This window comes from Rhinatrema bivittatum, chromosome 17, assembly GCF_901001135.1.
Source record: "Rhinatrema bivittatum chromosome 17, aRhiBiv1.1, whole genome shotgun sequence".
In the NCBI taxonomy this organism is placed as follows: domain Eukaryota; kingdom Metazoa; phylum Chordata; class Amphibia; order Gymnophiona; family Rhinatrematidae; genus Rhinatrema; species Rhinatrema bivittatum.
The window spans coordinates 7,108,546-7,129,227 of NC_042631.1; the positions used below are offsets into that span (position 1 = coordinate 7,108,546).

The 20,682-nt window shown below is 45.9% G+C and overlaps 2 protein-coding genes across 6 annotated transcripts in view; both read left to right on the forward strand.

Moving 5' to 3' along the window:
- PAMR1 (peptidase domain containing associated with muscle regeneration 1) overlaps window positions 1–13,470 on the forward strand; it is a 49,898-nt gene extending 36,428 nt beyond the window's left edge. For all 3 annotated transcript variants that reach the window (XM_029582650.1, XM_029582649.1, XM_029582648.1), the window contains exons 7-11: window positions 770–982; window positions 7,601–7,667; window positions 9,478–9,710; window positions 10,345–10,637; window positions 10,876–13,470. In XM_029582650.1, coding sequence (XP_029438510.1) covers window positions 770–982; window positions 7,601–7,667; window positions 9,478–9,710; window positions 10,345–10,637; window positions 10,876–11,412 — 1,343 coding nt within the window. In that variant the 3' untranslated portion in view covers window positions 11,413–13,470. The remainder of the gene's footprint in view (window positions 1–769; window positions 983–7,600; window positions 7,668–9,477; window positions 9,711–10,344; window positions 10,638–10,875) is intronic.
- Window positions 13,471–18,417: 4,947 nt separating this feature from the next.
- Window positions 18,418–20,682, forward strand: part of SLC1A2 (solute carrier family 1 member 2) — a 75,406-nt gene continuing 73,141 nt past the window's right edge. For 2 of the 3 annotated variants that reach the window (XM_029582740.1, XM_029582737.1), the window contains exon 1: window positions 18,419–18,920. In XM_029582740.1, coding sequence (XP_029438600.1) covers window positions 18,904–18,920 — 17 coding nt within the window. In that variant the 5' untranslated portion in view covers window positions 18,419–18,903. Of the gene's footprint in view, window positions 18,921–20,682 lie in introns of all 3 variants that reach the window. The other variant, XM_029582741.1, reaches the window with a different exon arrangement.

Below are 20,682 nucleotides of genomic sequence, written 5' to 3' on the forward strand. Positions count from 1 at the left end.
GTACTTCTATGCCAGAATTCAATATTTCATTGACGAAAGGGCTTTTTTTCAAGACTTAGCCACCGGGAGCCAGTCCATCTCCCTCAGACTCCGAGAATTACTACCACAGCACTCACAACCCTGGCTGACCACTGGTACAAGAGGTCCAGGACAGCTCCTGACATTGGGCTTAACTCTGCTTTCATTTTCCTAAGGAGACTGGTTCTAGTTTAATGGTGCTTGACTTTTTTTCAGCTGGAAATTGTATTTATTTATTTATAATATTTATATTTTCTTACAATGACCCATGCTAAGCAGAAATGATTTTACTGCACTACATGCCGGCACCGTCACAAAATCTGTTCTTGAATCTAGGAGAGAATAAGCGATGTGCTAGTTTTGATATTACTCAGTAGTCTGCAGAGCACTCTGGCATGCAACGATTATTCTTACAATTGCATGTCGACGGAGATGACTGAGCAACGATCCTTGGACAAGCGTGCTTCGTGTTTATTAATGATAGCCCCTGTGTCGGTCTGCCATGCTCTGATTGTGCGGAAAGAAGAGTTAATTTTGTTCCGTTTAGAGCGTGGAATTTTTTTTTTTTTTTAGCACAGTCAATTTCAGATCTAAATTAAATCATCCCAGGACCATCCATAATCATTCTAAAACATATTAATTCTTGCTTTTAGAGAAAGTTAAGCGATGGCTGAGAGCTGGGGATATTTGAATGAATCTTTCTAAGTGGTTCAGGCGGCAAAGACGTTTTATCTTTCCCTTTCTCCGTTAGTTTTAGATGACAAAAACTGCACAGACCCTGGAGGCCCACTGAATGGTTACAGGACAATCGTTGAAGGTCCTGGCCTTAAATATGGCCGTTATGCCGATGTTGGCACGGTCATGGCTTTCCACTGTAACAACTCCTACGTCCTGAGCGGTAGTAAGCAGAGAACGTGCCAAGCGGATGGAGCCTGGTCTGGGAAGCAACCATTCTGCATTAAAGGTAACTCTTGATCTTTCTTACATTTCATTCATATTACTACTACTTGTTAGCATTTCTAGAGCACTACATGACATACGCAGCACTGTACAAACACACAAAAAAAGTCGTTCCCTTCTCAATAGAGCTTCAGTCTAGTAAGAGAAACATATATAGGACAAGAGACTTGGGGTATTTCATAAAGCAAGACAATGGTTAAAAAGAAAAAAAAAAGATTCAACAAGGCTAAAAGCAGACAATTGGGCAAAAGATTTAAAAGTGGTTTGAAAAAGGTGGGTCTTTAGATGGGATTTAAACATGGCAGGAGAGGGAGCAGGACGCACCAGTTTAGGAAGACTATTCCAAGCACACGGCGCAGCCAGGCGGAAAGGACGGAGTTGGGAATTGGCAGAAGAGGAGAAGGGCACGGATAGGAGTGACTTATCCGACGAGTGGAGTGCAAGAAGAAGGGTGTAGAGAGAGATGAGAGGAAAGGTAGTGAGGTGCTGCAGAGCGAAGGCATTTCTGGCTGAGAAAGAGGAGCTTGAATTGTATGCGGGAGCAGATAGGGAGCCGATGTAGTGGCTTCAGAAGAGGGGTTACGTGAGTGTAGAGATTTTGGTGAAATGTAAGTTGCACAGCTGAATTTAGGACAGACTGCAGTGGAGAGAGATGGTTTGCCGGGAGAGGTTGCAATAAGCCTAAGCGGGAGGAGCTGAGCGAGTGGGTGAGGGTTCTGGTAATGTGTTCAGAAAGGAACGGACGGAGTTTGGAAAACGTTATAGAGAGAAACGGCATGTTTTAGCAGAATTCTGGATAGGCGTAGAGAAGGAGAGAGAGGAGTTGAGGATGACTTCTTGGTTACAGGCTGAGGGGACTGGGAGGATGACCCTGTTACCCACAAAAACAGAGCAAGGAGGAAGAGGGGAGATGGGCTTGGGAGGAAAGATAAGGAGGGCTCTGTCTTGGTCATCTAAACTCTAGCTTTGACTTTTTTTTTTGCCACAGCTTTGCATGGCTCAATGATCTATAGGATACAACAAAATCAGTTTCTACTAGTCAACTAAATTTCATGAGGGTTTCTTTTGCAATTTTAAAAAGAAATATGACAAAATCATTATAAGAGAAATGCACGTCAGCTCATGTCAAGGAAAATCTCACAAGGTATGAAGGAAGTTTTCGTTTTCCTCATGAACTTTCTGGGTACAACCCTGCAAAGGGGAGCACAGCTTCCTAGAACAGAGGTGGTGACGCCAACCCTTCAGTGGTCTACGCAGCTCTGGTAAGCCACGATTATTCACGATGCAAATCTTGAAAACCTGCACCACTTTGCAGCATTAGAGGACTGGATCCTAGACCGTAGGTGTGATTGAGAAAACTCTTTCACAAGCCAGGAACCTATGGACTTGTGACATTGGGGAGCATGGAAGAGCAGAGAAATATTTGCCCAAGTTGAGAGCAGATTACTGAGCAGGAAATGCAGGAAGACTTATTAAAGAGAAAAAAAATATGACTGAAAAACAAGGGGACATTTTTCCCATTTTTAAATGAGGTTTAGAAATAAACTAAGTTAAGAATTGGCAGTAAATTAGGAATTAATTTCCTGTGAATGTTTAAAGCTGTCAGAACTGTATTTCCTTTCATATAGTTGATCACAGAATGGTGTAATGAGCACTCAGCATTTTATTTATAAGAACTTCCATACTGGGTCAGAACAAAGCTCCGTCAAGCCCAGTATCCTGTTTCCAGCAGTGGACAAGTCAGATCACAAGTACCGGCGGACAGGATCCCAAACAATAGATCGATCCCATGCTGCTTATGCTCAGGGATAAATAATGGCTTCCCCAAGTCGCTCAAGTTAGTAACTGTTTATGGTCTTTTCCTCCAGGAACTTATCCAAATCTTTATTAAACCCAGCTACGCTAACTGCCTTTAACATAGAAATGACGGCAGAAGAAGACCAAACGGCCCATCCAGTCTGCTCTTAGTAACCTTTTTTATTCTATTTCCCTTCCACCCTCACCATTAATGTAGAGAGCAGTGTTGGAACTGCATCTAAGTGAAATAGCTTAATTAGTTAGGGGTAGTAACCGCCGCAATAAGCAAGCTGCACCCATGCTTATTTGTTTACCCAGACTATATAATTCAGTTCTTGTTGGTTGTTGCCTGAATATAGATCCACCTTTCTTCATTCCCCCCTGCCGTTGAAGCAGAGAGCCATGCTGGCTATGCATTGAAAGTGAAATATCAGTCTTGCTCCCCTGCCGTTGAAGCAGAGAGCTATGCTGGATATGCATTGAAAGTGAAGTATCATGCATTGAAAATGAAGTATTAGCTTATTTGGTTTGGGGTAGCAACCACCGTAACATCCTCTGGCAATGAATTTCAGAGATTAATTGTACATTGAGTGAAAACACATTTTCTTTGATTTGTTTTAAATGTACTACTTACTAACTTAATGGAATGTCTCCTAGTCTAAGCATAAACAACCAGTTTGTATTGACCTTTTCTTCTCCTCTCATAATTATATAGACCTGCATCATATTTCTCCAAGCTGAACAGCCCTAACCTCTTTAGCCTTTCCTCATATGGGAATTGATTTGTTCCATCCCCTTTATCATTTTGATCATTCTTCTCTGTACCTTTTCTAGTTCTGCTATATCCTTTTTGAGAAACGGTGACCAGAATTGCACACAATATTCTAGGTGTGGACGCACCATGGAACAATACAGAAGTATTATGATATTTTCCATTCTTTTCCTAATAATTTGCTTTTTTGACTGCCACCAAACACTGAGCCAAAGATTTCAACGTTTTGTCCAGTAGAAAGCCCAGATGGTGATCCCTAGAATGGAATCTAACATCCTGTAACTATAGTGTGGGTTACATTTTCCTATGTGCATCACTTTGCATGTATCCAAATGCATCTGCCATGTGGATGCCCAGTCTCGCAAGGTCCTCTTGCAGTTTTCACAATCCGCTTGTGATTTAACATGTAATCTGCAAATTTGATCACTTCTCTCATTGTTCCCTATTCCGATCATCTGTAAGTATATTGAAAAGCACCGGTCCCAGTACAGATCCCTGAGGTGCTCCACTGTTTATCTCATGAGCGACTTTCTCAGTCATTTTTTTATGAAAAGTGTTTTCCTTTTTCTTTTTTTTTACAAAACAACCAAACACAGATGTACTGAACATGGCATTCAGAAATAAAGCAGAGAAGTGCCCTCTAAATCAATGAATAACACAAGCAGGTATTCTAGTCTAATAATACACAACTAGAGCATGCTGTCAAATATCTTCTGAAAATCCAGTACACTATATCCATTGGCTTACCCTTATCAACATGTTTATCAACTCCTTCAAAGAATTAGTTGGTGAAACAAGACTGTTGGCTGTGTCCCGTTAATCCTTGTCTATTTATATGTTCAATAATTTTGTTCTTTAGAATAGTTTCTACAATTTTTCCCAGCACTGGCATCGTTCACTGGTCTATATTTTTCTGGATCATCCCTGAAGCCCTCTTTAAAGTTTGGGATTACATCCAATCTTTAGGTATAATAGACAATTTTAATGATACATTACAAATTACTAGTACTAAGCCTGCAGTTTCATTTATTAGTACTTTTAAAACTCTGGGGTATATACTATCTGGTCCAGGTGATTTGCTACTCTTTAGTTTACTAATTTGCCTTATTACATCTTCCACATTCACCTTTACTTGTTTAGTTCCTTTGAATCATCATCATGAAATACTGTGTCCAGCAAGTTTATCTCCCCAACATCCTCCTTAGTAAACACCAAAGCAAAGAATGAATTTGTCTTTCCTCTATGGGCCTGTCTTTCCTAAGTGTTCCTTTTACCCTTCATTCATTTAATGGTCCAACCAGCAACCTCACAGACTTCCTGTTTTGGACGTTTTATCATGAGTTTTTGCCTCTATGGCAAACTTTTTTTTCACATTTTCTTTTCTCTTGCCTTATCAATGTGTTGCATCTAACTTGCTAGAGTGAAAGCGTTTTCCTGTTTTCTTCATTTGGATCCTCTTCCATTTTTTGAAAGTAGTTCTTTGGGCTATAACAGCTTCCTTTACCTCATCTTTTAGCCGTGCTGGCTTCCACCTGTGGAATGCATCTGGGCTTCCAAGATGGTATTTTTATACAGCGGACAAGCCAAGAAGACAACAGCAGAAATACTCCTTAAAGTGACTCAAAGTGTACCATAACCATGATAATAGGCTAAGCTCCAGGGAACAAAAAAACGCAGACATAGCTTATTGATATTGAACTGTTAATGAAGACCTTGTTACACTCAAAGATACAGGCTATTTCCTTTGTGATTTCCCCGGATGCAGATTTCTCTTTGAAACATGGCCCATGTCGGGAATTTGTGATGAAAAATTTCAGAGACTTATGATGTGTTCATTTTTAAAAAATGGGAATTCATGGTGCTAGATTATTTATATAGAATTTTATTCGCAATATGAAAAAGATAAAAAAAAAAAAAGTATATTTTTCTGGTATAAATGACCAATGATTAAATATAAGGCGAAAAAGGTCAGGGCATTACTGCTGACCGGTGGTGCCTATTATGATGGTCATAGTGCACTTTGAGTCACTTTAAGGAGCATTTTTGTTATTGTACTCTTGGTTTGTCCATGATAGCACAATTTCCTTTTACTTAATTTTTAAACAACGTCCATGTCTGATATAAGTTCTTAACCTTTCTAGCTGTACCTTTTAGGTGTTGTTTTTTTTGTTTTTATCAAAGTCTCCCTCGTGAAAGTTAAATGCTGGAGCAGTAGTTTTCCTTACCAGCCTCCCTCCGGTTATTAAGTTAATTTTTCTTTGCATGGAACTCTCATCTTGACAATGCCATTTTATCATCTTCAAAATTAAAATAAGGCTTTTACAGTTAAATAAAGAGGCAGGTAGTCTGATAATATTTTGCTAAATGAGCAGGATCATTTTTCCTTTAAGGATAAATTCTGAGCGTGCTGATTTTGTTGATCCCTAAAGGATCAGATTTTTAAAAGCTTCAACAAATATCCACTTTGGCACCTGGTGACCGAGCTGATGGCCTGTCAGCGCTTCTGCAGATTATCCTAGCCAGCAAGTTATTTCTGACCCTGCCAGATGTTTTGACATCCTAAGCCAAGAAGAGGAGCCCTCATGAAAGAGATTTATCACCCTCCATAACTAATGGTCAAGGCTGTGTCTCTTGAGGTGAATTTTCACAAGTTTAATCAAGGTCTAACTTTTCATGAGGAGTTACCCTTGCAGATTGCTTGAAGGTGTTTGCATGGATTTTCAGCTCCCTAAAACTGTGTATGGCTTTCATAACTTGGCCATATCAATAAAAAAGGTTTTCAGGAGTGGAGGGGGTAGGGAGATTATCTTGGATGTGTGCTCTTTCCTTACATTTTTTAAATGTGCACGTGTAGACAGCAAGCTGCTAACACCATTAACTTCACACCTCCATTTTGTTTTGCCTACATATGTGTACATATTTTTAACTGCATAGCTATCTGATTTCTAAATTTAATTTGGGTGGGTACTTTGCTTGTTTTGTGTGGACTTAAAAGTAGGTGCCTAACTGTGCATATCCTTATAGCACTTGTGGGTCAGAGCTGTGAGCCCAGATGAGCACAAAAGGTGGACTATCAGGGTTTTCAAATTCAAGTGGGAAATGTCCCAGAGATACCAAACCCTGGTGACCTTCTGCTGCAGAATGGAGTCTCCCTGCCACATTTACAGATAAATCGTCTTTAAGTGCACCAAGCACTCCCAAACAGCTTTTCTTGCTCATCTGAAAATATTACAGAAGGTGTACATTTCAGTCTAGGCTACCATATGACAAATGTCTCTTAGGTGCCTTAAATATAATCAATACTACCTTTTCCTCCTGATAGTTCACAATTGTTGAAAATACTGCAATTTAAAATTACATAGCTGAAAAAGCCACACAATGACGGAAGCAAGTAAAGCTGTGTGAGTGTGACTCATTCCCATTGTAGGGTATTGTCATATCACACTTACAGATAAGACACCACTGCCTTAATCTTGAAGCAAAGAGAGTTCAGTTACTTCTGCAGCTCCTCACGGCTTCAGAATTCCCACATATCAATTTTCATTCCTCACCAACCTAGAGGTAAACCCTCTAGAGGTCACCTTTTTACTCTCAGAGGTCCTGCCGGCACTCCTTTCTCCTCTCCACATCTCACTGGCACATACCATGAATGCACACAGCAACAGGGGTGCATGGAACTAGGGTGATACCATCTCCTAATTATGTTTTTTGCTAGGACATCATGGGGACTCTACGCATGTTTAGCTCTTCCTTCTGCCAAGGGGCCATGAATACGAATGGCCTAAGCCTCAACTGGAATTCAAAGTCAGGTTTCTTTCTGGTGACTTAGAGGGTTAACCTCTATGCCATTGGTCTTGCCCTGATGGCAGCACATAGAGAAGGCAGAGAGCTATGGCCTTTATGCGATATCTGTGATGATATTCTTTCAAGAATGATGAAAACCTTTTCTACAGGAATTTGTTGACTCTTAATCCAGACTGTTATTGTTGGGGAAGGGTGGTCTGAGCTCTGATTATGGAAAAGGACTGAGTAACACTGTCCTTTTTTTCCCAGCTTGTAAAGAACCTAAGATCTCCGATCTGGTGCGACAGAAAGTCCTCCCATTGCAAGTTCACTCAAGGTGAGAGTGGAATGGTGAAGAATCGTGAAAGAGAGAGGCTCTGCCTGTGTGCACGCGAGGACCTCATCAACTGTAACCTCTCTCTGTTCTTAGGAGGCTCTGCCCAGGTTTCCCCAACCCAAGCACTGGGACGCGAGTCTCTGACCTCTTAGCATCTCTTGGCCACCCGAGCTTACCTTGCTTGCTCTGGGACTTTTTCTGAAATCCATGACCATCTTTTCTACTTCCATTGTTCACTTTTCTCGTTCGCATTACTTATGCAGCAGGAACCTCCCACCGCCCCAAACAGTCCTCCAAAAGAGGGACCATCCCCGAATTGTGTCCATGGCTGTAAAGCCCCCTCTTATGTCTACCTCCATTTCATCCTTTTGCCCCATCCTCCCCCCAGTGGTCTGGAGCTTTCTTTTCACTTCCCTTCTCCATAGGCTGTATGGGTCCAGGTTATCTCCAACCAGCCCATTGTCTGCAGTCTTGCTTTCCCTTGGTTGAAAGTACTGTTTCCACACTTTCTTCTTGCAGGCTGCAACCCTGGAAGAGACAGGAGAACAGGAGCCTAGTGCAGACTGCTTCTTAACAGAAGTTGTGTCAGGCCACACTAGGCCTGTGCTTATGGTGGCACAATCTTGGGGGAGGCAAAGTTCCTGCCTCCTCCTGCCCTGGTGACCTCTAATCTTGTATCCTATGACCTGAGCTCTTCAGCAGAGCTCAGGGCTCCTCTGCACCTCCACTGTTACTGCAAATCGACGAGGGTGGGGCTGAATCAAGCCAAGCCATGTGTTCACAGGCCCTGCCTCCCACATGAAAGCCCCCTCTGCTCCTTCCCCCATCCTCCCACACAACCATCTCTGTGGTCAAATAAGTTTAAATGGGGGGGTGGGGGGTGGGGGGAGGCAGGAGAGAACCCCAGTCACTCCTGCCCTGCCGGATCCCACGTTGTCTCAAAGCCCACGCCTTACATCTTCCTGACCACTCCTGTCGCATGCTCCCGTCCTCCTCCTAAAGATGCCATTCATGCTGGAAGGAAGCGGCTGCAGCTCTATTAAACTCAACCCAATTTGACCGGTGGGGGGAGACTTGCCCCGGGATTCTCCACCGTGTTCCGAGCTAGAGAACCTTTTGCTGCCTGGGGAGGGAAATGCACCTCCACTCGCTGATACCTGGGGGACAGTGTCTGTCTCGCCGCCCCCAGCTCCCATCCTGGAGGCACTCGACCCTAGATGAGAACTCAAAGCTCATCTTTGGAGGAATTCTAGCCCCTTGGCTCGGGTACAATAACACAAATCATTTTACATTCTGCTTACTAACAGAAAACGTTGGCTGCCCATTGGCTGACGCTGTATTATAATGGGTGGGTGGGAGTGCGCTTGGCATGCTGGTCAGCCCTAACAGAGATGGCCATCAACCACCCCAATGCCTTTAAAGTCTCTCCCTATTCTTCCCAGCTTCCCCGCCAGGGCTTGATTCTCGCTGGGGCTTAAGTTTCAGCTTAAATAAGAAACTGGCAAGAAACGGCAGTGGAGGCTGGAAGAGCCGTGGCCATGCCACCCCCTTAGCAGCACCTGCCAGCTATTTTGGCACGGGGGCCTCTCATTTGTGCTGGCGCTTTGTAAGGTCTCACAGCCTGCAAAGATTCCAGGTTTCTCCAGGACCTGCATGGCCGTCAGATCCGTACAGGGTTAGTTGTGAGCCCGTGACGGGAGGAAGGATAGAGATGCGATGCACTTACAAGGCATTCAGCCACTCCTATCTTTGTTGTGTTTCAGAGTGGCAATTCCCTTGCATGTTTCACCTCCTTTGTGCACTCTTACAGGGAGACACCTGTTCACCAGTTATACTCCACGGCCGTTAGTAAGGTAAAGGCTGAAATACTTCCCACTAAGAGGCCACCGCTGCCATTCGGGGAGCTCTCAGCAGGCCACCAGCACCTCCATACCCAGCTTCAGTACAGCTGCATCTCTCCCTTCTACCGTCGCCTCGGCAGCAGCAGGAGGACCTGTCTGAAGACCGGGAAATGGAGCGGGCGAGCTCCCATATGCATTCCAAGTACGCCGGCGCCCGTATTTTAGGAAATATTCTGTTTAGTTAAATATTTCTCATGTATCTGAATTAGCGGCAACTGCTTCTTTGAAGGGTCTGAAGTCCTGAGAGCAGCTAACACCAGCTGGCAGAAAATGTGATAACTTGATGCTTAGTAGGTATTGTTTCATCCACTTCAGAATAATACGAGTTATTAGTCTATTTAATCACATTTTTAGGGTGTTAGGGCACAATAATTAAGGGCTAGTGCAAAAGTGTCTGTGACATTAGGATCTATATGAGACAGGCAGAAGGACACCGGACTGTCAGAATCCAACTTCTATTACTTTATGGGCTGTAGGACCAGAACGCTAAGAGTAGGATCCCAGCTGGTGGTTGCAGGAAGCTTTCACTTTGTTCAGTATCTGCTTCCGAGCAGGTACTCCCTTTGCCCAGGGCTGCCTGACATCACATCTCTGACCTCCCTGTGCCTGAATCTAACTGACCTTCAGCTACCCGTGGGCCGGCCTTAGCTAAATCTAAAATAAAATACATCTGGCTGCCCTTCACCCCTCCGTCTCCTGTGGCGGTGGATTCGGCGGCCCTCGGTGCTCTGCCGCCGTCCATGTGAACGCCTCCTGCTCTTCTTTTGCATTTCTAGTTTGTGGAAAGATTGAAAACTTCACTTTGACCGCATTGCCAGAGACGAGGTGGCCCTGGCAGGCAGCCGTCTATCGCAGAACCAACGGACTGAAGGACGAGGGCTTCAGGAAAGGGGGCTGGCTCCTGATCTGCAGCGGAGCCCTCCTGAACGAGCGCACCGTGGTGGTGGCTGCCCACTGCGTGACAGAGCTGGGCAAGACAACCGTCATCAAGACGGCAGAGATGAAAGTGGTGCTGGGAAAATTCTACAGGGACGACACCCGAGACGAGAAGAGCATTCAGACCCTACGGGTCAGTAATGGGGGGGGGTAAAGGGCTTGGGGACGTGTTCCTGGACAATAATGTGGGTAGTAGAGTGAAAAATGCAATCTGTGCACGGGCTATTTCCCTCCCCTGACCTAACCACTCCCCAGGGATGCCAACGGCTGGGAAATAACACGTGTACTCTTAGATTAGCACAGCCAAAAACACGTCTTGCTCACATAAATCATGCCCTAAACTTGGCTTCCCTTCTTTTCCGTCTCTGTAGATCTTGGCCATCATTCCACATCCCAACTACGACCCAGTCTTGCTGGACTCTGACGCAGCCATCATCAAACTCCTGGACAAGGCCAAGGTGAGCGATCGGGTTCAGCCCGTTTGCCTGGCCACGGCGCAGGATGCCAGCGCTGCCGCAGAGGACTCGAAGATAGTCATCACCGGCTGGAAAATACTGACCGATGCCAAGGACCCCGGCTACAAGAACGACGGGCTGCGGTCAGGCGCCATCCAGGTGACAGACTCGCTCCTGTGCGAGCAGCAGTACGAGGAGAACGGGATCTTCGTCAGCGTCACCGAGAGCATGTTCTGCGCGAAGCAGGACCCCAGCGTGAAATCCACCATCTGCCCCGCCGAGACGGGTGGCATTGCCGTGGTGCCGATGCCGGGCAGAGAGACTGCCGAGCCCAGCTGGCACCTGATGGGACTGGTGAGCTGGGGCTACGACAAAACATGCAGCAGGGAACTCTATACTGGATACACCAAAGTCATCCTCTTCACAGACTGGATTCAAAAGAATATGAAATAGTTCTTTCCCAGCCAAAAAGACTTTCCCCGTTTTGTTTTTTTTTTGCTTCCGGTCATGTTCTGTTTCTTGCCCGGTGGTCTCTTCCCTCGCATTGCTCCAGGTTTTCCCCAGGGCACAGAGACCTCAGCTGAATTTAGGGTCACGCATGTGCCACTCTAGGGTCATCAGCTGGTGCAACGGGTAGAGATGTGTGCAAGTATTTCCTCCTACATGGAGAACTGTGAAAATAGCATTTGTTTATTTTTTCACTTTAGCGAATAATCTGCAAACTGGAACTGTTAACATTTCACACGTGCATAGAGGTGCATTAGCGTTAACGCGTTGATTTGCTGGTGGGGGAGAGATTAGGGTTGAGTATAGGAATCCAACTTTTGGAGTTAGGCAAATGAACCCTGATGGTTGACAATTCTACCCCCCTCACGAACTAAATTTTGTTGAGGCAGCGCTAGGGCAGTTTTTTTTACTTTCTGCAGGCAGTGCTGAAAGTCAGGGCTGTCCAGACAAAGTTATCTGACTAACTCTGATCAGAAAAATAGTAGGTCCGGGTAACTTTAGACTGGATACAACTGAATATTCAGCTGAAGTTCACCATTCTGAGGTTTCTGCTTGACTTTATCTGGACAGAGCTTGCTGAATATGTTCTTGTGTTCCCGGCCTGTATCATCTGTGCATGTGAAAACTTTCCACCAACTTCCATTTCAAAACACTGGAAAGTGTCTTTCTTGCAAAATTATTCACAGCCTTAATGTTTTTGTATCTCAGCAGGCACAGCGACTGTTCACTTCTAGTGCTCCATGAGCTGGGTCTCATGGGGCCTGTTCCAATGCCCTTACAATAATCTTTTATTTGTTTTATCTGTACAGAGATTTTCCAAAATTACTCAGCATCTTTTGAGAATGAATATTAATACAGAATTATTAGGAGGCCAATATTCAGTCGGCCGTTTAGTGGAACGTTATCTGCTAACGTTAGCCAGATAACTTGTCCTGTCTATTCAGAGGGTTAAATATCCCACTATATATATCCAGCTAACTTTAAAACCTAACTGGCTATGCTTAAATATATCTGGCCAGATAACTCCCTGCTTACCTGGATATCTTTAAAAGATATCCGGGCGAGTAGCTCTGTCAGCGAAGAAGAAAGAACCGAAAATAAAACACATAAGCAGCTCTACTCATCCCCTCCTGATTCCCAAATTTTAGAGATGGGCCTCTATTCCCCAAACTTCTCCTTATACAGGTCGCTGGGCACCCCCCCCCCCCCCAAACTCCCAGTAACTTACATCAGGTAGTGGCACTCTTCCCCTTCCCTCCACCCCCACCTACAGTACGAGTAGTCCTGCCTGCTCCACCCCATCTCACCCCCATACAAAACAAACTCTGCCCGGCGACCCAGCGCGGCTCCTGTCCTTCTGTCCATCGCAATGGCTTTTGAATATGGGCTCGACAACACTGATTGCATGGTTTTGCCAAATCCTTCCGTTATCGTACCAGTGCTATTTTGACCATCTACTGTGCGCCCTTTGATTGTCCGCCTGGCAAGATTCCGTAGGGTGAAGGGGTCACATGGCAGCGACACGTGGCTCTGAAGCTACTGCTTGCATGACACCGGTCTAGGGAAAAACAGGCCACGTAGTGGTCACCCAACCATCGACTGCAAGGAACAAACAGGGTGACCCAAATAACTTAATTGGGATGAAATGCAGACTGGCGATAAACTGCCACCCACTCCCTCTACATGTTGCTGGACTAGATCCTTGCCAGAAAAGAGGTTTTTTTTTGTTTTTTTTTTGTACCAAACTGTGTTTCCTGCCTGTCACCCTCTTCTCCCCTGGTGGGATAACAGGCTTGCAACCCGTGACAGGAGAGCCTGGACTGAACGTGGCACATGCAGGATGAATCCATCGGCCTGCTTCATGCAAACGCGTCAAAGAGGCTCAAGGCTTGAGCACCTGGAGAAACATGCATGGTGTGTTTTCTGCATATTACCAAGGATTTATCATCTTTCTTTATGCATTGCACATGTTAATAAAGATTAAAGGTAATATGAGCTGTAAAATGATTATCTGGGTTTGTATCTCTAGAGGATAACAGACGGATAGATGACAGGAGAAGGGGGCGTGGAAGAGGAATTGAACAATAGTGGCCCTGACTTTTACAACCTGTGTTACTGGTTAGGGGTGTGCAGGGATTAAAAAAAAAAAAAAAAAAAAAAGTGTGTTCGCTTTTCAATTTGTTTTCGGGAGGCTTTTTTCCCCTCGAAGTTTGGTTCATGGAATGTTCGATTCATTTCATTCATGTGAAAAAAAATGAATCAGACATTTAAAGAAGACCAAAATGAACCAAAAGAAGAAAAAAAATGGGGCCTCCTAAGGGCTCCCGTCCCCACCACCCATCCCTCTCCTTTGGAAAAATGCCGGGGCCAGGATCCTCACAGCCCCCACTTAGCTGGTCCGGTGGGGATCCGCTCGCGAGGCCCAGGCCTGACTATAAAGAAAGAAGAGAGAATAGGACTCCTGATTGGAGCTGCAAGGCCTGGCATTGGGCTTAGCTCCAGGCTGAGGCCACAGGGTTGCTCACAAAGACATTGAACAGAACTGGGCACAGAACCAATGCCTGTGGCGCTCCACTTAACACCGTTCTCTCTTCAGGAGTAGGTTCCATAACCAGTTTACAATCCACACCACCAACCTGGCACCCACTCCCAAGCTTCTCATTTTGTTCATGAGTCTCCTATGCTTTACTAAAATCCAGGTAAAACACATCGAGTGCTCTTCCCTTATCCAATTTTCTAGTCACCCAAACAAAAAAAAAATCCGATTCGTCCGACAGCACCTTCCCCTGGTGAATCCATGCTGCCTTGGGTTGAGCAACCCACTGGATTGTAAGTAGTTCCCTCTCCTTTCCTTCAGCAGAGTCTCCATTAATTTCCCACCACCGAGGTGAGGGTAACCGGCCTGTGGTTTCCAGCCTCCTCTCTGCTCCCACTCTTGTGATGCGGGATCACCACCGCTCTTCTCCAATCACTCGGCACCAGTCCCGTTGCCAGGGATCTATTGAACAGGTCACGCAGCGGACCCGCCAGCACACCCCTGAGCTCCCTCAGTATCCCGGGATGTACCTCATCCAGCCCCATGGCCTTCCCCACTTTCAGTTTTCCTAGCTCTTCCCATATATTCTCTACTGTAAACAGAGTGTAAGCAGATTTAGGGGTGCAGGGATCTGTTTGCTGCAAGACACTGCCAGCTGCCCTCTCACCTTACTTGTGCTCCTAAGTCAGGGAAAAGACAACGTGTATTCTCCTCAGAAATAGACTTATTTATCAGATTTGGCAGGAGATGGCATTGAGAAAATAACAACAATTCCAATCTCTAACATCCTGGCCACTAAGCACCAGTTTTCCCTAAAGAAAAGTTCTGTATCATGGGTAGTTTCACACATGCCATAAACCTTAGCCTGCTTAAGACATTAATACTTATGGCCAACTAACTTACCCCTGATTCCAACTTCAGGCGATTCCTCTGTTCACCTCTGACGCGGGTTCCTGCTGGAGAATGTGGGCAGGGGAGAGCTTGCTTCCTGGGCTTGGTGCTGGCAGAGCGGGCAGGAAGGAGGCTTAGCTTCTGGCTCTGGTGCTTGCTGGCTGTCTGGACTGCTTCTCACCCTTCCTCATCTATGACTCTGTCTCACTCTCCACACCTGAGCCGGGGTCTCCTCTCTCTCCGATCACCTGGCCACACCTGGTCTTCTCCCTTCTCGATAGCCTGGATGGCTGGTTTGCTTCTGGCCCCCTCCCCCTTGCTTTCAGGGATACCTTGGCACAGGCTCTCGCTCTCCGGGTTTTCTCCCAGGATTTGTGCTTTCTCACTCTTTTCTTCAGGGGGTCCCCTGCTTTAGCCTTTCTCCTTCTTTTGGTTTCAGGGCCACTCTCCCCAGGGGGTCTGTTCCTTGCCTTCTCTCCCATGGTTTGTGTTCAGGGTTTGTGCCTCCTTTCTTCTTCCTTATCCCCCCCCCCCCCCGTCTTATACTTCCCAGCACATGAATCTGCAAAACCTCATGGTGGACGGAGGGTCTTTTGCCACATTACAGGTCTTTTCCACCCTCCCCATTACTTCAGGAGGGGTCCTGCCTCATTGTAAGCCAAGCTGTGTGTCAGTATTTCTCTCCATCTCAGGCTGCCCCTCCCTCTAAGGTTGAGGGTCTTTCTGACCTCTGCTTGCTTGGCGGTCCCTGACACTTGCTTAGGATCTTGTCGTTGCCTCTCTGTCTGCTTTATATTTGCACAGGAACTGACAAACAGGCACATCTGATAAGGTATCCTTCAGGGTATCAGGACAAGGCCTCTTCATTTTCCACAGACACAAGGTTTTAAAGGTCACCTGGGCAAAGTTCCTTCTCTTGCTGTGATTCTGGCTGGGGCCTGTCAGAATTTGGCCTGTACGTGGCTATTATAATTCATAATTGGTGCATCAGTGGTAAACATGAGGTATCTCCCTACAGGAGTTTTGTCTATTCCTCCCCCCAACCACAGCCTTGTTAACTAGCGACGGTCCTTCTCCAGGGTCTTCCTTAGTGAACACCAAACTGAAGTATTTGTTTAATATTTCAGCCATTTATTCGTCTGTCTCCACACATTGAACATTGTCACCTTTCAGTTTCACTATAGCACTTCGGACCTATCTCCTTTCTCTGATGTATCTCTCCTCGCTTTACCTCGTTGCAATCCTTTCTTCTGTCTGACTTTTGCTTTCCTGATTACTTTCTTTGTCTCCCTCAGTTTCACCAGGTATTTCTCCTTTTGCTGCTCTTTTTGGGATCCGTTATATTTCTTGAACGCTGTTCTTTGCTTTTATTTTATCAGCCACCTCCTTTGAGAACCAGATTGGTTTCTTATTTCTCTTGCTTTTGTTTACTTTTCTGACATATAGATTATTTGCCTTTGTAATTGCTCTTTTTAGTTTGGCCCTCTGTTGTTCCACCTCTCATTTTCTCCCAGTCTTCTAGTTCTGTTTCCAGGTACTTCCCCATTTCAACAAAGTCTGTATTTTTGAAATTCAAAACTCAGGTCTTCGTGTGACTTCTCTGTACCCTATTTGTGATATGAAAGAATACCGTTTGATCACTGGTGCTGAGGTGGGCACCCACCCGGACATTAGAGACATTATCCCCGTTAGTGAGCACTAGGTTGGAGTATAGCTCCCTCCCTCGTGGGTTCCATTACCATTTGTTTGAAGAGAGTTCCTTGCAGGGCATCCACTATCTTTCTACTTCTGTTAGATTCTGCAGCAGGGATTCTCCAGTCTACATCCAGCAGATTAAACTCTCCAACAATCAGTCCTTCTCCCTTCTTTCCCACCTTTTGGATGTCTTCACCCAGATCCAGGGGGGGATCGGGCATCCCCCGGTGGGCCGATCGCTCCAGTCACGTGGTCTGCCGTGTGCAGCCGTGACAGAGCCGCGCTCGGCAGACCACGTGACGTGTCCTGGGCGGCGAATACCCGGGCCGGTCCGACATTGTGAGTCCGCCGCTGCCCAGATCTCTGTCCAGTTCTGTCTGATTTGGAGGCCTATAAACCACTCCAATAAAAATGGATGCCCCATCATCTTTTTTTAGGATGGCCCATAGTGCTTCTTCCTTACCCCATCTTCCTTGCAGCTCAGTTGCTTGGATATTGTTTCTGACATAAAGAGCTACTCTTCCCCCTTTTCTGTCCTCTCTGTCCTTCCTTAACAAGTTATAGCCCGGAATGGCCATATCCCAATCGTGGGAATCAGTGAACCACATCTCCATGACAGCAGCAATGTCCAAGTCCGCTCCACCATTAGGCCCTGTAGGTCCGGGATTTTATTGCCCAGACTTTCCAGCTTTTCTGAAGAGAAAATAAATAAATAAATAAATAAAACCAGAATCCACGATCTGGTCTATCTACAATTTAGGAATTTTCTAGGTTGACTAGAATTGAAAATGGCACTTCTTGGCGATACAGCGGATCAATGTTTGCATAGATCTCTGGGTTTTTTTTTCCAGGACCGATAAGGCTGCTAAAAGTCAGCGCTAACTGGTACTGGCTGTGCACTACTGCTCGTCAGTTCATTCCCATCTCCACTAGATGTCAGGAAAGCCTCATTATTTGGGCTGCTTTGCTGCTCAGCGAGAGTAAATATATAAAAAAAAAAAAAAAAAAAAAAGGCTCTTTTTATTTATTTATTTTATTTATTTGTGTTTTTCTATACCGGCATTCACGGAAGTTCGTATCATGTCGGTTTACATAAAACAAGGGGTGAGCAATACATTATAACGTACATAGCTAAAACGTAAGAGTATACATTACAAAAGTATAACAAGTGCATAGAAGAAAAAGTTACAATAAAACAGGGGTTATTCTAACTGGGATTAGAGTTAGAGGAGAGATAAAAAGTTTAACAAGAAGTAAAACCTTGTAGTGATTGTACTTATACTAGTAAAACCTTGTAAAACCTTGTAGTGATTGTACTTATATATGGCTCTTATACTCCTATCTTGGGCTGAACTATTCTCCTGAGAAAACCGATCTGATTTTTCACATCTTATCATCTGCCCTGCTTACTAGCACCTGCAGCATCTACCATTTATCTTACAGCCCTAATCTGCCCCTATCCCTTCATCAGTAACTGGTTCCATCTGATCTCTCCTTTCTTCTGTGCACCAGGGGAATTGCTCTCACTATCTTGTGCACCAGCTTTCCACTCTTCCCTAAATTCCTCACAACGGCTCTTGTAGGGCCACTTTTAATTCAAGTAATGAGACTGGCCCCTGGGGGGGGGGGGGGGGAGAGCAGCTGCATTGGTTCCACATTGGTTGTCTGCTCCACGACCTGGTAACATTTCTCTACTGCCCCCTAATGGAGGCACCAGAGACTGACGCCCTCATTAATACGCCTTGCAGGAGATTATTTACAGCTTGATAGGGTCCTGCACTGGGAGGCTTCCCCGGGATCCTTCTTCCCCAGGATTTCCCCCCCCCCGCAGGTCTGCCTTAGTGGGGCGGGGGCGAGCCGCTCGGCCGCCCCCGGCCCTTGTCTCCTGCTCATCCGCTGCTTTTCCACTCTTTTAATTAAGACGCCCGGCACGTGCCGTGACAGCAGGCTCGAATAACCCAATTAGCTCCGCCACTGATGCAAGATCTCTTAGAATCAACTAAGGTAGCAATTGCGCTTTTATTTCATTGTCAAATATTTAAAACACAAAACAAAACAACCCCAACCCTCCCCAGCTTAGGAGCCCCTCCAGAGACCTCACTCGCTTTCTTTCTGGGGGCAGCCAATAAGCGCAGCCCGGAAGGTGCCTGCTGTCCCCATTCAGTGTGTGCAGCCTGCCCTCAGCCCCCTGTGATGTCAGCCTCGCCTGAAATAGAGAGGGACGGAGTGCAGCGCCGCAGCCAGAAGGCGAGAGCCCTCTGCGGTGCGGCGGAGGAGCCTGGCAGGGCGTGAGGACCCCGCAGCAGGACGGAGCAATGACATCGCCGGAAGGGTAAGGGGCAGCTTTTCTTGCCTTTGCGTTGCGTGAGTCCAACATCTGTGCTGCCGGCTAGCAGGGCTTCCCCCCCCCCCCCCCCCAAACCGCTCCTGCTTCTGGGGCTTTTCCATTCTGCTGGTAGCAACAAAGGGGGAAGAGACGCGAGCCCCATTGCTTGGATCCAGTGAGAATGAAAATGGAGAAAAAAAAAATGCTTGTCAAGAAAGGGAAATGAACTGAAGGGAATAAAATGTCCCCACCACCTAGCCCCAAATCTCTCTGCATCCAGTGCCTTTAGGTGCATGGAATAGATGGGAAGCATCCTAGGGAATGGGCTGAAGTGAATGCATGGCCATGATGCATCCATGCATGCATGCAGCAGTCCTGACCGCGGAGAAAGCACCCCGCGCTATAGAGAGGAAGCCGCATCCTTTCGCTTTTCCCAGGTGTCTGATCCAAGGCGATCTCTGGGCTCCCATGAGCTCTGGCTGCCCTCCTGGGACCTGGCACCGTCTTTACATCCATTGTGGTGGCTCTTTTTTTGTTTTATTCCAGGCTGATTGGCAGGTGGCAGCCCCACTAATCTCTTCTGGACAGGCCCCTGGCAGCAATGTGTGTGAAAAGGGGCTTTTGGCTGTGCTTATCGTCTGGGTTGAAAGATTGATTGAGGGGAGGTGGAATAAGAAAAAGGTATGAAACAGCTTTTGGCAGCACCAGAGACGGAGACAGACCGTGCATTTGCCTACTGATGCACTTATCGGTGGTCCAGCGCATGCCTTTCAGTAACTGACGACTTCTTACAGCTGCAATTTCTAAATGTAACCCTAAAATTTAGAATCTTAGACTATAGTGATAAGCTTATTGCTCCAACAAAGAGATAGATATAACATTTTAAAGAATAATTCAGAATTTTTCTCTGTCGACATCTCTCCTGACTTCCTTTTGGATTTAGGGGAAATTTTAGTCCATATTCTGCTAGGGTGTAGTTTTGAGGTAATAATTTGTAGCAGTGCTTTATTCCTTCAGTGGTGAATTTACTTTAGTGTTAACTGCCTAAGAAATCATTAGGTGAGCTATGCAGTCACCTAGAGTGCCAGACTCTTCGGGGTGGCAGGCCCCTAGCTGCTGCTGCTGCTGGAGTTCATCCCTCCCGCAGCCGAGGAGGAGGAAGGTGGCCTGAGGCTGCGGACAAAGCTCATCTCTCTGGTAGCCGAGGAGCTCAGAGCTGCTGCCATTAGGTAAGTCTTGGGGACAGGGTCTGAGGGGGGCCAATTACCCTTGCATTGGCCCTGATTCAATCAGATAATTATAAGCACAAAAAAGGAGCCAAGGAGCTGACTGGGACCAGCTAGAGCAGGGCAGTCCAGTGGTTTGCACATGTGGCAGCAATGCTTGTTGCTGGAACAAAAAAGGTGCCATGTTCCTTGGGAGCGGCATGGGAAGGTGCAACCAGCAGAGCTCTGCCTTCTGCAACTGGTGGCAGAACCTGTGAAATGAGAGCATTGCAAATATTACACCTGACCCTAGAACACAAAAACACCTCCTACTGGGGAAGACTGCTACAAATTATTACCTCAAAACTACACCCTAGCAGAATATCTCGCCTTGAAAGAGCCTTCCAAATACAGAATAAATGACCACAAATTATAAATAGAAATATGTAGGCAAAAACTGACCTGGAAACCCAAAGAAGCCAGATTCTGCATGCAAAAATCATAGAAATGACGGCAGAAAAGGACCAAACGGTCCATCCAGTCTGCCCAGCAAGCTTATGGTA